The sequence below is a fragment of the Anoplopoma fimbria genome, chromosome 1 (genome assembly GCF_027596085.1).
Source record: "Anoplopoma fimbria isolate UVic2021 breed Golden Eagle Sablefish chromosome 1, Afim_UVic_2022, whole genome shotgun sequence".
NCBI classification, from domain to species: domain Eukaryota; kingdom Metazoa; phylum Chordata; class Actinopteri; order Perciformes; family Anoplopomatidae; genus Anoplopoma; species Anoplopoma fimbria.
In genome coordinates this window covers 27,314,778-27,331,413 of record NC_072449.1, presented here as the reverse complement: position 1 = coordinate 27,331,413, position 16,636 = coordinate 27,314,778, and the positions used below count along the sequence as shown (strand labels likewise).

Genomic DNA, 16,636 nt, shown 5'->3' with positions numbered 1-16,636 from the left:
AGATGATTTAGTTGCCTTAGGGTTTAGAGGCCCCTTTCTGCCTGAAAAAGCGACTTTGCAAAAACATATGATTCTCCAGGATGCTGATCATCAAAGCATTACCACAATATGACAGAATCGCCACCATATTTAATTCTTGGTCTATGAGTTTGGAGAAGCATAAATTAATCTTAATCCAACTGTCTGAAAAAGTTTGCTGTACTGATTTATCTGGTCAGCCTCTGTTATTCCAGATTCCAGTTTAAGATTTGGATCAGGATGTTTTCACTTATAGCTCTGCCAGGCTAAATGCAGTCGGTTGTTTTTTTGACAATTATAAGTAGAATCATTGGCTTTACAGCCATTATGAGGAAAGGATTTCAAATGTTCAAAACTAATAGGACAGTGTCTCAACAAAGACTGTGCAAGCCTTTTGTCTCCAAAAGTGACGATACATGCAAGTTTGTCCCCATAGCTTCTCAGAAACTTTAATTAATGCGATCTCTACATTCATGGGGCAGTTATTTAATGTATTTATTGCGCATGATTCCTCTCTGATAAAAAAAGTTTCTATTTTGCCGTTAATTAGGGAAGCCAATAAGGCCTAATTGATCACCAACCTTCCAAGCATTCATAATGTTTTTAACATAGCTGATTAGGTTTTCCACATGAGATCCACTTGTGTGATTACCTTGCACAGACATAAATGTATTGGACTTTGTTTTAAATATCAGATCCTACCCGCAGTTAAATGCAAAATACACAATAATGGATCAGTAATATTAATCCAGAAACATCCATTTAGTAAAACACCGACAGGCAACATTTTAATAAGATAAGATAAGATAAGATAATCCTTTATTAGTCCCGCAGCGGGGAAATTTGCAGGCTTACAGCAGCATAGAGTTAAAGTGCACACAAGAGACATAGTAAAGAAAGACAAGCTAAAAATAAAAATAAAAAAACAAGTATTATAAATAAGCAATAAAAACAGTAGAAAAACACAATAACTGAAATATAATATTTACAAACAGAAAAAAACTATTTTAACTATTATTGCACAGTAATGAGCCTATTTACTAGTTGTTGACATATTTACAAAGCCTTACTATTACACACTCAAAGTAATGTTTTGAATGCAGGACTTTTCCTTGTAGTTGAATATTTCTCGTTGTGGAATTAGTACTTTTATTTAAGTAATATTCCTATGACCAAAGTACAAGATCCTACAATAAATACACATACTATACAACTACACAGACAATAAATACACATACTATACAACTACACAGACAATAAATACACATACTATACAACTACACAGACAATAAATACACATACTATACAACTACACAGACAATAAATACACATACTATACAACTACACAGACAATAAATACACATACTATACAACTACACAGACAATAAATACACATACTATACAACTACACAGACAATAAATACACATACTATACAACTACACAGACAATAAATATACTATACAACTACACAGACACATACTATACAACTACACAGACAATAAATACACATACTATACAACTACACAGACAATAAATACACATACTATACAACTACACAGACACAGACAATAAATACACATACTATACAACTACACAGACAATATACATACTATACAACTACACAGACAATAAACACACACTATACAAGACAATAAATACACATACTATACAACTACACAGACAATAAATACACATACTATACAACTACTATACATACTATACAACTACACAGACAATAAATACACATACTATACAACTACACAGACAATAAATACACATACTATACAACTACACAGACAATAAATACACATACTATACAACTACACAGACAATAAATACACATACTATACAACTACACAGACAATAAATACACATACTATACAACTACACAGACAATAAATACACATACTATACAGCTACACAGACAATAAATATATTATATATTATTATGTAACATTCAATTACCACAAGATCCTACAAGAAAAACTCAGAGCAAAGCTTCAGCTTGGGACAGGCAGGCTTTTCACTCAGGCATAGCGGAGGTCTCCTGTTTCCTGCCTGTAGTTGGGTCCTGTACAGCAGCCCGTGCGAGGCTGTCCTGGAGACCCCGCGTTGCCTGCACCTCTATCGTCTCGGGTGAGTTTGTTACAAATGTAGAGATTTCTCTATTTATCCAAATAACTGGTACAAAGCTGCAATATTCTCTTCCTGCATTGAAGCCTCAACCCGCACAGCTATCACAACCTAAACGCCACATTGCTGCACGGCCGAGCAGACATAGACATTTTCCCCCGAATTCCCAAGCATACCCCCCTTCATCCAAGAGTATTCCCAACATTTACTCATATTTTTCTTGCAAGGAGAGATAGATAGCTAGCAGCGCAATTGCGTCTCCACTTCTGAGCAAACACAGCCGTCAAGATGAGGCTGAATCCAGGTGTTTGCTGTGTGATGCGAGGGTTATAATTGTGTCAGTCGGTGGTTTGTTTTGAATGTCAAAGGCTCAAGCTAGCTGTGCGTCTGAATATTTGTTGATAGCTAGCTTAGCATGCTAGCTAGCTAGGCTAACGAAATTCAATCCAGATGCATGAAAATGCTGGAAATACACGTAAAACGGGGGTTTGGTATTCAACGTTTTGTTGAATTAGAGTGTTAAGTCGCTTGTGTTGCTGGTGGATATTGTGTAATGTAATGAAAATGCAAAATATGCATGCAAAAGCTGTGTGAAAACAGCAGCTAGCATGTAGCTAGCCGCTAGCAGTCTCCATTCATATCCTGCGCACTGGCTGGTCAGAGAGAGTAATGGCTACGATACGCTGCCTCTTTAGAGCGGCAACTGGGCATGTTGTTGGCTCTCTGTGTGTGTGTGTGTGTTTGGAGATCTCGTCGGCTTGTTGTTTTGGTTTCACTGGTTGTAGAGTTGTAGAGACTTGGTGGTAGGTTCAGAGAGCAGCACTCTTAATCTTTACAGGTTGTGTGAAAACCGCGCGTTTTCAGTTTGTTGTCTTTTGCCCTCAGAGTGAAGCAAACACTGCTGCTGCTTGAGCTCAAACAGGTTTGTGTTTTCATATATATATATATATATATATATATGAAAGCATGACATGTTGCAGCTGATAACAATTGGCTTATCTGTTAAAATTAAACCAACAAAATTATTTATTGTTGTGTAGATGTTTCTTGCTTTATTCTCACATGGACAACTGCAAGCTGCAGAGATATCTGACAGCACTTTTAATAACAAACATTAAAAAAAATATTATAAATAAGCAATAAAAACAGTAGAAAAACACAATAACTGAAATATAATATTTACAGACAGAAAAAAACTATTTTAACTATTATTGCACAGTAATGAGCCTATTTACTAGTTGTTGACATATTTACAAAGCCTTACTATTACACACTCAAAGTAATGTTTTGAATGCAGGACTTTTCCTTGTAGTTGAATATTTCTCGTTGTGGAATTAGTACTTTTATTTAAGTAATATTCCTATGACCAAAGTACAAGATCCTACAAGAAATACACATACTATACAACAGTTTGTTGTCTTTTGCCCTCCGCTGTTTTTCTCAGAGTGAAGCAAACACTACTGCTGCTTGAGCTCTTGAGTTCATAACAGGTTTGTGTTTTCATATATATATATATATATATATATATGAAAGCATGACATGTTGCAGCTGATAACAATTGGCTTATCTGTTAGAATTAAATCAACAAAAATCTTTATTTTGTGTAGATGTTTCTTGCTTTATTCTCACATGGACAACTGCAAGCTGCAGAGATATCTGACAGCAATACTGATGTTATGTTTTGAGTCATTACTTTTGTAATTTGAATGTCAACTGGCCTTTGAGAAATACTATTCACACTTGGCATTGACTTTTAATAACAAAAATTTAAAAAAAATATTATAAATAAGCAATAAAAACAGTAGAAAAACACAATAACTGAAATATAATATTTACAGACAGAAAAAAACTATTTTAACTATTATTGCACAGTAATGAGCCTATTTACTAGTTGTTGACATATTTACAAAGCCTTACTATTACACACTCAAAGTAATGTTTTGAATGCAGGACTTTTCCTTGTAGTTGAATATTTCTCGTTGTGGAATTAGTACTTTTATTTAAGTAATATTCCTATGACCAAAGTACAAGATCCTACAAGAAATACACATACTATACAACAGTTTGTTGTCTTTTGCCCTCCGCTGTTTTTCTCAGAGTGAAGCAAACACTACTGCTGCTTGAGCTCTTGAGTTCATAACAGGTTTGTGTTTTATATATATATATATATATATATATATATATGAAAGCATGACATGTTGCAGCTGATAACAATTGGCTTATCTGTTAAAATTAAACCAACAAAATTATTTATTGTTGTGTAGATGTTTCTTGCTTTATTCTCACATGGACAACTGCAAGCTGCAGAGATATCTGACAGCAATACTGATGTTATGTTTTGAGTCATTACTTTTGTAATTTGAATGTGACTCAACTGGCCTCGTGAGAAATACTATTCACACTTGGCATTGACTTTTAATAACAAAAATAAAGATTGTTTCGCAGCAGTTATAGTACAAACGATAAAGAAAATCAAGAAGGTTCAAAAAATAAATGTTAACAATGCCAGAAAGGTAGACATGTAGATTATTCAAGTAGTCTATAGTGGATTTTGTAAGAACGATGAGTAAATAAAGTAATTATTTCCTTAAAATAAAAGATGAAGCTGGTTTAAGGACTCATGTTGCAGGTAACCAACCATGTACCCTTATACGACCTTATACTATAATAGTAATTAGAAAGCTTAATTAAAAGTTATTTATAACAAAATTTTGTCTTCGGTGGTACGTTGTTTGTTTGTTCTAATTCTGGTACAATGTGTAGTACTGCATCAACACATCAACAGAAATGTGTGATAATGATATTTTGCAGAACTTTGCTGAAAGAATCCAATAAATTATATTTTACCATATTACTCTAAAATGGTTATTGATAGTATATAAACACATGACATTGCTCCTTCTCACACTGAGGCAGAGGAGCATTTAAAGAAGGTCAACACAATAAATCGGCACTCATATTTCACTATAAGCACTATATATGGAGCTAGAATAGCACACACAATACAGGTTAGTTAGATAGTTATGATAATAATATAATAGAAATGTAACTGAACATATGGTTGGAAATATTATTAATTTGGTGTACGGGTCATTTTTGTGTGTTTAAAAAAAAAAGAAAAAAAAAAAGATTATTGATTGATAATGAAACCAATCAATCGACTTAAAACCTTTTCATCTTTAACAGTTGTCATGGATGATGAAGATGGCAGGTGCCTTCTAGATGTAATTTGGTAAGTCACTGCTGACACGGTGCAAGATCAGTTTTATATTTAACAAAACGTTCAGTCTTTTCTTTCATCTTGTCTTATACTGTTGGGAATCACATTGTTTTCTCCTGCAGTGACCCAGAAGCTCTTAATGACTTTCTTCATGGATCTGAGACCCATGTGAGTATGAGAGAAAAAAAGTGAACAAAGACACGTATGTTAGGCTAGATTTATAGTTACAGAAAATGGGTTTGTAATTAATGGGATGAGGAGTCTTAGGTGTGAAAATTTTAGTACTTAAGTCACTTTCGGAATACGCGTTAATGCACCCTGCAACCCACATCCCGCACTACCTTCCTTGGTTCTTTTTTTACGGCTCCCTCTGCTCAATGGTTGTCTTTTCTTTTTGATCGCACTATTTATGCTTTCAGCCTGCCTTCCCTTTTTATTAGGCTAATTCACAAAATGAAAAATGCTAATACTAACGCTTCCCAACTCTGTGTTATTCCTATCATTTTGCCCCTCTGTCGCTTTTCTTTTTGCTGGTTCTAAACAATCTGGGTTCTCTGGACTGTTTTTCTGTCCTTTCCTTGTCCTCCTCCTCTGTTTGATGGTCTGTATGTTTCTCTGTCCTGGTGGCTTTTGCCTGCTGGTTTGGGTGCCTTTGGTTTCTGTCTGTCCTATCCTTGGTGGGTGTGTCTGTAGTTGGACACTGACGACCTATTGGATGGTTCGAGTGACCCCTCAAGCTCGTTCTTCTCTACCACTGGGGTGAGTAAAATCCCCCAATCCTCTTCCTTCTGTTTTCTATCCATCTATGTAGCATGCATCTCCCAATACCCTCCCTTTCCACTAACATACCTACTCTAAACGCTTTGATTTGCCGCAATGTTACAAGAGGTTTTTGTGGTTGTTACAATGTAACACATTTTTTTGTGGGGTTTTCGTGTCTGTATTACTGTGGTAACTGGGTTGCACTCCTCACCATCACATCGAGCCATCAAATACATCCATCACCTTGTTTCACCTTTTTCCTGCTTTCTTTAAGGGCCATGTTCCAGAGGTCCAGCCTGCAGTGCAGTTGTCGGCCAATGAGCCGGCAGGCCTACCCAGAGTCAGTGTTGACCTGGACTTTCTGGAGGATGATGACATCTTGGGAGGATCACCGGGTGGTGAAGGTGGGAGCAATGGGATTGGGACAAATCACGAGCCATGTGACATCCTGCAGCAGAGCTTGGCTGAAGCCAACATCACAGAGCAAAGCTTACAGGAGGCAGAGGCTGAGCTGGACCTGGGCTCCTTTGGTATTGCAGGCCTTACGCAGGTGGTACAGACACTGCCTGATGCCAGCCTCCCTGGGGCTGGAGGCACTGCTGTTGGTGTAGGCATAGGTGTTGGTGTTGGGGGAGCAGCAGCAATTTTCCCTGGGTCAGCCCCGAGCACCACAGCTACTCCTCCCAATGCCACAGCCGACATGCTGGGGTCAGTGCTTGCTCAGCAGGGCCTTCAACTCCAACCCCAGGTCATGAACAAGGCCATAAGTGTGCAGCCGTTTATGCAGCCTATGGGCCTGGGAAATGTGACGCTTCAACCCATTTCAAGTCTCCAAGCTCTTCCTAATGGAAGTCAGTCAGGACATTTGGGTATTGGACAGATTCAGGTTGTGGGTCAGCCTACAGTCATGACTATTAATCAGTCTGGGCAGCCAATCCTGGCTAAAGCCATGGGAGGTTACCAGCTGCACCAGTCTGGGCCAGAGGTATCAGGTGCTGGTTCTCAGGCAGGGCTTGGAGGCTCAGGGGGTGGACTTCTGATCCAAGGTAACAAAGCCACTTTGGGATCTCCAGCTTTAAATGGACCGGCTGTTTGTGTCAGCAGCACAAACAGCAGCAGTGGTGGTACAATGACTGCTCCTGCTGGGCTTCTTGGCTTTGGCAGCACCACTCTAAGTTCAGGAATTGGACCCCAGGCGCAAACTCAAGGCCAAATCATGCAGAACGTGATCATCCAGCGCACACCAACACCCATTCAGCCTAAACCCCCTCAGGGGGGAGCCATCCAGCCTAAACTCTTCAAACAGCAGCAGCAGCACCCACAGCCAGCACCCCAACCCATGCAAAACGATGCCCACAAGGCTCTAGGGCTGCAGCAAATTCCAGTTTCTGCTGCTCAGAATGTAGCCTTCCTGACAGGAAAGCCAGGCTCAAACGTTGTCCTGAGTACTCAAGCCACAACACAAGGCCCTCAGTTTCAGCAAACCCTGTTCAAGCAACAATCAACACAACAATCTGGCAAGCCCCTCAGTGTACACTTGTTAAACCAACAAGGCAGCATCGTTATTCCCTCTCAGACAGTTCTGCAAGGTCAGAATCACCAGTTTCTCCTGCCACACCTACAAGCAGGTGGGCAGATCCTGACCCAGCACCCTGGGGGGCACATCATAACTAGTCAGGGACCTGGTGGACAGCTCATCGCAAACCAGATTTTAACTGCAAATCAGAACATCAACTTGGGTCAGGTGTTGACTTCACAGGGCCACCCTGGGGCTGCCCACATCCTATCTGGATCCATTCAGCTCCAACCAGGCCAGATGGGCACACCCACCCTCTTTCAGATGCCTGTCACATTGGCTCAGAGTCAAAGCCAGACCCAGACCCACACTGTCTCAGGCCATGCCCAGACAGTCATACAGGGCATGCCGATCCAGAACTCCCTGACCATGCTTAGTCAGGTGGAGGGGCTGAGCCCTGCAGTCAGCCTTCAGCCAGCCCTGCAACCTCAGCTAGGTGGTGTCCCCAGCAGCGGCAGCAGCAGCACAGGAGCAGCAACCATGGCTCAAGGCCAGCCTGGCGAGTGTGTAACTGTGCTGGGTAGCTCCACAGACCAGGCCGCTCATCCCACTCAGCAGCATGCGCCGCAAGCCTCCATCCTCGCCATGCAACCAGGTTCCTCTGTGTCCACTGTTACCACAGTACCCTCTTCTTCTCCGTCCATGTCTGTGTCCACCTCTTCCTCCGTCACAGCAGTGGGGCTGGTCCCCCATCAGGCTCAGCACAGTCCAGGGAGGTTACTTTTCACCAACCAGGGCTCCAGTATGATCCTGAGCCAGGAGTCTCTGCATATGTTCTTGCAACAGGTCAGTGTTCCATTCTTTGCATGTTTGCTTTTATTGTATACTGTTCAGTTAACATTGTCTTAAAAAAAAAATAATAATAACATGCACGGAGTGTTATCTTGCTCTGACATCTTTGGTGTACTATTTTACTCCCCATTCCCTCCAATCCCCTTCTTCCTTCCCTCCCTCGTCCTGAAACGGTAAATGTACTCCTATCAGGAGCAGCACCACCAATCAGAGAATGAGTCAACCCCCTCTGTGGGCGTACCAGCGTCTGTTATCGTCAGCAGCAACAGCGTCACTGCTCCGGCCCCAGCTGTCCATGACAGCCAATTAACTGACTCTTGGGTGGGTCAGAGCCACAGCCCTTCCCTTGGCCCCTCCCACATGACAGCTGTGGTAAAGCAGGTAGAAATGCCCCTTTATGACAAGCCCCACCCACTTGTTGCTGCTGCTGCCGCCACAGTGTTAGGGTATATCTTACCTTTCCCCGTCACTGCTCTGTTCTTCTCTTCTGCGTTAATCATTGCTTCCATGGCTCTCACAGTTGCTATGCAATTCCTAAGCTCAATAATTACTCGCTTGCAGCCTCTGTGTTTTTCTAACATTGCTTTGTTATATGTAAAGGCATGATCATTCCAGTTGTCCATATGTATTGTGTGTCAGCCATTGGGCCATTTCAATATTTAGCTGTATGCACCGCTATGTAGGACTGGCAATCAAGTGCCAGTTCTTTTTGCTTAATTTATGAAATGTTAAACTAATTTGGTATGTCTTTCATCCATTTTACTCACCGATTTGGTAACGGAATACAAAAACCATGCTCATGCTTTTTATAGAAGAGGTACCAAGGTGCCAAGAGGCCCTCTTCACAGCTGCCATTTTGACTTGTCATTTGCAGGGGAAACACAGGTGTAGTTAATAACGTCAATTATGACCCTGTTTCATTTAGGTCCGCCAGGGCCCTGGTATTGTGCATGCTGGCTCACTGGAATGACTGAAACACTAAATACAATGGGCCCATAATTAATTGTATTTATTACACCTGTGTTCACCCTGCTGTGAGAAGGGCCCAGTGCAACTTGGTCACCTCTTCACTAACACTGTGCTCAATCAGAATTAAATCAACTCACCTTCATCTGCTGCATTACTGACCAATGACTGATCAATCAATCCACACCTCTGTCAACCCTGCCCTTATCGTTTAGACATGTCATGTGCTTAGAGTGCCACTACCCAGTGTAACCCCTAGTCTGACCAGTGCAATGACCCCAAACGATAAGTCATGCTCCCCTGACCTCAGTCCCTGAAGTCTTCAGATCACCGTCTACTTCTCCATCACAGGCCCGCAGATTTTGACTTATTGCTTCTGTTAACTGTTTTTCTTTTTGGCTCGCCAAATGACCATTGCTCCCTTTTTACGTGTGATCCTCCTCAAACGCTAGAAAACAGTTGGCTTCTACTACTTTTACTTCAGCAACTACTAGATTTGAAAGTCTAACACTTTGCTTTTGTGTTGTTTTGTGTTGTTTTACCCACATTTGTGTAATTTAGTAGAGGGGTTGGGCGATAATTCCAAATTTTCCATATATATTGATTTTCAGTGGAATTGCGATAATATTGATCATCATAATCATTTTACTGTTGTGCAAATTAACCATTTCAAGCAAATTTGGATTAAACCGCAACAAAATAATTTATTGTGGTGTCTGTTTTCCATGTGTCAGGAGTTTTGTCTAATGCAATGCACAACCGTTGAATGCTGCCGTTGCATTCAACATTTTACTCATAATCATGCATACATTTGCATGCATATCCTTATGTATATTTAGATTATGATTAAGATTCTCATTTAGCCATATCGCCCAGCCCTATTTCTAGTTTCAAATCTTGAACCACGAACTAGAGTCATATTTACTATACTGTTTGCATGCAGAACGATCAGTGTGTGTGATTTTGTGCCTCTGTTAAAATATTGTTTGCGTTCTTGGATCAAATAAGCACATCAGTAATTTGTGATACCACTTCTTCAGGTACCCTCCGGTGGACATCAGCAGTCCCTGAAGATCCAGGGCATGTCCCCCTCACCGGCATTGACCACTCACGCCACAGCGCCCCCAGTGGCAGTCAGCCCCCAGCCTTCCCAGTCTCCTCTCACTCTGAGCCAGCAGATCCAGTCACCACACCATCAACAGCAGTCGCGTCCTCCCTCCCAGCCTCAGCCACAGTCTCTAACTCCCTCCCGCTCATGCACACCCTCAGCTCACCCTCAGCTCTTTATTGTTCATAACCAAATGGCCGAGTCCCCCCAACCGGCTCCCCAAGGCCAGCCGCTGCAGACACAGGCACACATTCAAGTTCAGCTCCAGCCTCAGCCACGACCGGCCTCACAGCCTGCCCCTTATCAACAAGATATGCCTCCAATGTCACAGTCACCCAAGCCTCCTCCTACACCACCTGCACAGCACCAGTTTACTGCTCCTCCTGTCAGCACTTCTGCCACTGCTGTAGTTAAAACCCAGGTTCCCATCCTGGGCCTGACAGCAGAGCAGCAGCACCACCTGCAATTAATAGGAGCACAAATTCAGACCCTGTCAGCCATCACCCAGCCCTCCCTTCAGCAGAAACAGCTGCTGGACAAGCTACACCAGGTATGGTCCCACTTCACCTCAAACTTTGTTGTTATGGCATTCGCATGCAATTAGTAGTTTTGCAATGTGTATTTTTCTTCACACGCTACTTTTTCACCCTGCTTTACTAAATGTGCCCTGTAAAAATATGGTCTGGTTTGCGGCATTCAGAACAACCTTAACCGTGTAGTGTTTTTTTTTATCTGATACAGCTCATACTATTGAATAATGTAATGCATGCAAAGCATACGTGTGATAGTCAATATTTGCAACCATTCAAATGACAATATAATTCAATATATTAAAAAGAGGGCAATAACGTCCCATAAGTTACCACTTGCAGTAGGTAAGCATACCTGGGATGCTTTGTTGCTCCTTTACACTTTTGTAGAAAGAATAACTTAAATGCATCATTCCCAACTCACCTGTACAAACCAATAGTCCAAGTAGGCTTTGGGAAACCAAACCTGTTCATCTAGAACATCTTTTGTAAAAAAAACCTGCTACAGGTTCAGCAGAACATCGTGCTGCAGGCCAAGCAGTCTACTCAGCCTCAAGCCACCGGTCAGTTCAGCTCCCAGCAAGACGGGTCTGTTGATAAAGTGGTGATTACATCGTCAGCCAACACTGGTACACCTGCTCAGCTTCTCTCAGTGCTGCAGCCGACGCCGGTGCTCGTCAAAACTCCTGCGACAGGTCAGACACAATTTGCCACAAACCATGCAACACGGCACTCCTGAACACACCTCAAAGTAATCCCCTTTGTAATGATTTGTTTTCTCTTATTTTAGCAACAAGTGACTTACAGGTATTCTCAGGAGCCCAAGGGCCAGCTGGAGCAATGATGAATCAGACTGTCACTCCTGCCAGCCTTACCCAGCCTGCACAGGTACAATGCACTAATCAAAGCCAGTTCCTTTCTAGGACATTCAAGGTGCTCATTGTGCGATGTGTGCTAACTGTTTCAAAAATGTGTTATTTCATGTATTTATTTTTTTTTGTCCAATCCTCCTTCGGATTTTCCCCACAGGTTCAGCCAAAGCCAGGGGTGATCAGCTCAGTGGGAGGGATTACTCTGGGGAAAGGTGGGATGCAGATACAGGTGTTAGGACCTAGTCTTAATCAAATGCCTGCTCCACAGCCCCCAGTTCCAGTACAAACTCAGGTAAAAGAGTGCCGCAGCATGCTAGTGAATGTCCTGAAAAACTGCCTCTTAAGATTGAAGGTGTAACTTATGTTTTAAATGTTTGTTCACATCACAGACAACAACAATGAAGATGCCTTTCAGTGCAGAACCCAGCAAAGAGGCCAGGTATGTGCCAAATTAATTTGAATCTCTCATTTCAACTGTCTCATAGTAGCATTTTTGTTAATAGTATTTGTTTATGCGCACACATCACTGCAGGATGCTAGAACAGCTGAGGAAACAGCAGGGTTCAGTGCTTCACCCAAACTACAGTGCTCCTTTCCACTCTGTTGAGGACACACTGCACAGACTGCTGCCTTACCATCTCTACCAGGGAACTGCCAACTCTACTCAAGACTATCAAAGAGGTCACTAACTCCATAACCACTAATGCCGCCAAGGTACCGTTTGGTGCCCTTTTCCCAATTTCACGATCTTCATGTCATCTTTTTTTCTCCTACACAGTGGATGATGAATTTGAAACTGTCTCCTGCCATCTGCTGAAAAGGACCCAGGCCATGCTGGATAAGTATCGCTACCTGCTCTTTGCCGAGTCAAAAGTAAGTTTATAAACCAGCATTTTCACCATGTGCCTTCTTACGCTTCTTTTTCCTGAATTGATATTGAACCGATGTTTTTCGGTGTTTAAACCTGAGCAGAGACTGGGCCCCTCGGCAGAGATGGTGATGATCGACCGGATGTTCATTCAGGAGGAGAAGATTGCGTTGAGTCAGGACAGGATTTTGGCCAAGGAGAGACCAGGTACCCTACTGTTTGTGGCCCTACTTTGTTTTGTGGTTTGTCTTGATCTAAATAAGGTGAATGCTAATGATATATTTCTGTTTCTTTTATTACAGAGGAGTTTGTGGCAAACGCACGCATGTTGGAGAGTGTCGTTTCATCCCAACAGAAATCCTCTTCTGCTGAGGCCACGTCAGTGAGTGGAGGTGTACCTGCTGCTGCCCCTGCTCCACCCCCTGCAGCTCCTGCCCCAGCCCCTCTCCCAAACATTGCTCCAAATCCTTCTCCTGCACCCACCCCATCTCCAGTTCCTGCCCCTGCTCCAGTTCCTGCCCCAGCTCCAGCACCTCTTTCCACCAACCCTTTCCCCCCTACCAAACTAGTAATAAAGCAGGGTGGGGGCGGAGCCTCTGTATCCTGGTCCAGCAGCTGTCCGCCAGCTGCAGCGAGCAGGCTGGCCGAACCCACCAGCCAGAGCTCCTCCTACAGTCGGGCTCCGGCAGCAGCATCATCATCCTCTTTCTCCTCTTCGTCCTTCAACTCTCCGGCAGCCGATGATGACGATGCTCTCCCACAAAGAACCAGCAAACCGCCTATGAAGACCTACGAGGCTCGCAGGAGAATTGGCTTGAAGTTGAAGATCAAGCAGGATCAAACGGGGTTCAGTAAGGTGGTCCACAACACTGCCTTAGACCCAGTGCACACACCACAACCTCAGCAGAGCAGCCAGTCCATATCCAAGCCTCAGACTCAGCCCCAGTTCGAAGCTGCTGTACCACACCCAAAGTCCCAACCTTTGTCAACCCCTCCTTCTACAGTCATCAGAACTCAGTCCCCCATATGCACTGCTTCTTCTGCCTCACCGGTCACCACAGCAACCACTCAGTGTAACCCACCACTGAGAGGTAATGTCCCCCCCAATGCAGCCCCATCTTCCTCTACCTCTTCCTCTCATACGTGGCCGTTGTCCACCTCCTCCTCCTCTTCCTCCTCCTCCACCTCCACTCAAATGAACGGGACATTGGACCACGACAACGTAGGTCGGGTCAAACACAATTCTGCCTCCACTGCCACTCCCTCACAGACGACATGTCGCCTACCCCTTCGAAAAACATACCGGGAAAACATAAGTCCCCGGGTGAGACCGGGTGTCCCAGGGGGAGGAGACGAATGTTTGTCCTACCCCAGACCCACACCGTCACCCCCCAGGCACGAGGCCTCCCCCTCTCCCCCCTCAGAGCGGACAGTTATAGCCAGTGTGAAGGTGGAGAAAAGAAGCAGAGAGGCATCACACACTCACGCTGATTCAAGCCACGAAACAGGCCGATTAGGGAGTGCAATGCAGGGGCTGGATGAAATGGATGAGGTGTTTAACCGTGGTATCAAAACCGCACAACACCATCATCTCCCACAGCTCCTAGACAGGGAAGGGTCAAAGGAGAGAGGGGAGGAGCACACTGACCCAGAGACAGATGTAAGTAAATACAAGAGGGCGAGTGGGAAAAATAGACACAGGGCAGGTGGGACATTCAGAATGGACCAGCATGCCCCTGGGCCTCCCTCTCCGGAGTCCTCCTTCACACGAGACTCTTTGCTTCCTGCCAAACGCTGCAAGTCGGACTCTCCAGACATGGATAACGCCAGCTTTTCCAGCGGCAGCCCTCCTGATGACTCTCTGAACGAGCACCTGCAGTGTGCCATCGACAGCATCCTAAACCTGCAGCAGGAGCCCTCTGCCCGCGGGCACCACATTAAAGGGGGCAACAGCAGGTCCCACCAACACCAAAGCCAGCGCCCAGGGGGCTCGGCAGCCTCATCCCACAGACCCTCAGTACCACCCTCCTCCTCTGCTTCCTCGTCCTCCTCCTTGGCCCAGCACCCTCAGGTCGGTGGCCGTGGCCACAATGGCAGCCTGGTTCCCCAGACCCAAAGCAGATAACAGCCCCTCAGCCCCAGGCCAGACTGACAAGGGGGAACCACGAGACAGATATGGAGGCGGGGGAAGGGGGGGGCTTTGTGAAAACAGTATCACTGTACTACTCTGCCAAGCTGTGTTGGCTTTGTTTGTCCATTTGAATTGTCCAGACATTTCTTTGTCATTTACAGCTTGAGGTTGATCTGTGGTGGAATAAGTCAGAGTATGGTCAAAGTTAAAACTGTCTTGGTGAATTGCATACTTTAAGATGTCTGGCATTTTGTACGTGTTCCCTCAGCCAAGCTCAAGTAACAAGATGAAATTGTCAAGGGATTTCTTTCTTCCTATTTTGCTTTTGATCTTTTCTTTTTCTCATTCGGTATTCATACATTCCTTTCCAGTGGTCTCGTTTTTTTCCTGGTTTACACGCAATGTCTCAATGAGCATCAGGCAGCTCATTTAAACGGTTAAGTTGTCAACAACCTTTTCTTTTTTGACCCGGCTTCCTACAGCTGAGAGACAATACAGCCAGATTCATATACATATAGTGTCTTTCCTTGTAAATCAAATTTGATTCTCTTATCACAAACATAATGCTGCCATGCAAACAGCTAATGCTAAATTAATACGGACCACCTCTTTATCTAGAATAAATGTCCCTCGTTACACCGCCCACTCTTTGGCTTGAAAAAAAAATCAATTCGCCTCAACTTCCCTTTTGTCTGCATTTTGTTTCGCATGCATTTTAAAGTGTTGACATGATGAGGAAATCATTTTTGAAAATTTGTGAGGTTGTTTTCCTTTTGACTTCTCTTGGGTACTGTAGTCCTGTACTGTCAAGATGTAAATGAAATGTGACCTTTTCTGCTTCAAATGCTAGATGATTTTCCAGGTTTTTGTTTTGAGACCACACCTCCACACACACACACACACACACACACACACACACACACACACACACACACACACACACACACACACACACACACACACACACACACACACACACACACACACACACACCTCTGCTCTCCTGTTGCCTGTTATTATGTCAGGTTAGTACTTTATGCGTTTCAGTCAGCAGGGGGCAGGCCTGTTTTAACTGTTTCTGTTTCTGTGTTCTTCTCAGTCAGTTTGTTTCATCTTTCTGCTACTGTATCCCTGGCTCCCATCTGTTTTTTGTGTCTTTTTTTTTTAAGCCTGGTGGACAATTCAAACACAAACAGCACAAGCATTGAAATGGAAAAAAAGGAACAATAATAATGTACAAAAAGACAGTAAGAGAATTTGAAGTATAGTATTACAGATTAATTTTGTATTGTATTTATTGTGTATAATGACACTTTTTAAAAAGAAATGTACATTTAGTAAAACTGTAAATTAAACCTTGCTTCTTTTATGAAACATTGCAGGGTCCTTAAGTTATTTGTCCAGCTTCAGGCTCCATTCTTTAGGATGACTAATGATGACTGAGGAATACGGAGTGATGGTGGTGGTGGGGTGTTTTTTTTCTTTTTTATGTCAGGCAGCCAGCAGGCGGTGTATAGAAGTGGAAAAATAGAGCTGGTTTGTGTGTTTCATCGCCTGGAAGGTTCACAGAGTTTGGGAGGAGCAAGAGAGGTTTGACCGATGAGGGGAAAAACTGTCACATCTGTAAACGCGTGACGTCTTACAGTAGGTTAAGTAGGA

General features: G+C 43.3%; 1 protein-coding gene across 2 annotated transcripts; it reads left to right on the top strand.

The window, feature by feature from the left end:
• Positions 1-2,123: 2,123 nt before the first annotated feature.
• On the top strand, positions 2,124-16,332 carry bicra (BRD4 interacting chromatin remodeling complex associated protein). Of its 2 annotated transcripts, none has more exons than XM_054601140.1 (14): positions 2,124-2,155; positions 5,339-5,384; positions 5,495-5,540; positions 6,409-8,496; positions 8,695-8,883; positions 10,509-11,126; positions 11,615-11,801; positions 11,897-11,994; positions 12,136-12,270; positions 12,368-12,417; positions 12,511-12,659; positions 12,757-12,851; positions 12,951-13,053; positions 13,149-16,332. In XM_054601140.1, the coding sequence occupies exons 2-14, from the start codon at positions 5,344-5,346 to the stop codon at positions 14,969-14,971; spliced, it is 5,622 nt and encodes a 1,873-aa protein (XP_054457115.1). In that variant the 5' UTR covers positions 2,124-2,155; positions 5,339-5,343; the 3' UTR covers positions 14,972-16,332. The 2 variants fall into 2 exon arrangements, with proteins under 2 accessions (XP_054457115.1, XP_054457106.1); XM_054601131.1 differs by having other exon boundaries at positions 12,948-13,053.
• Positions 16,333-16,636: the final 304 nt, after the last annotated feature.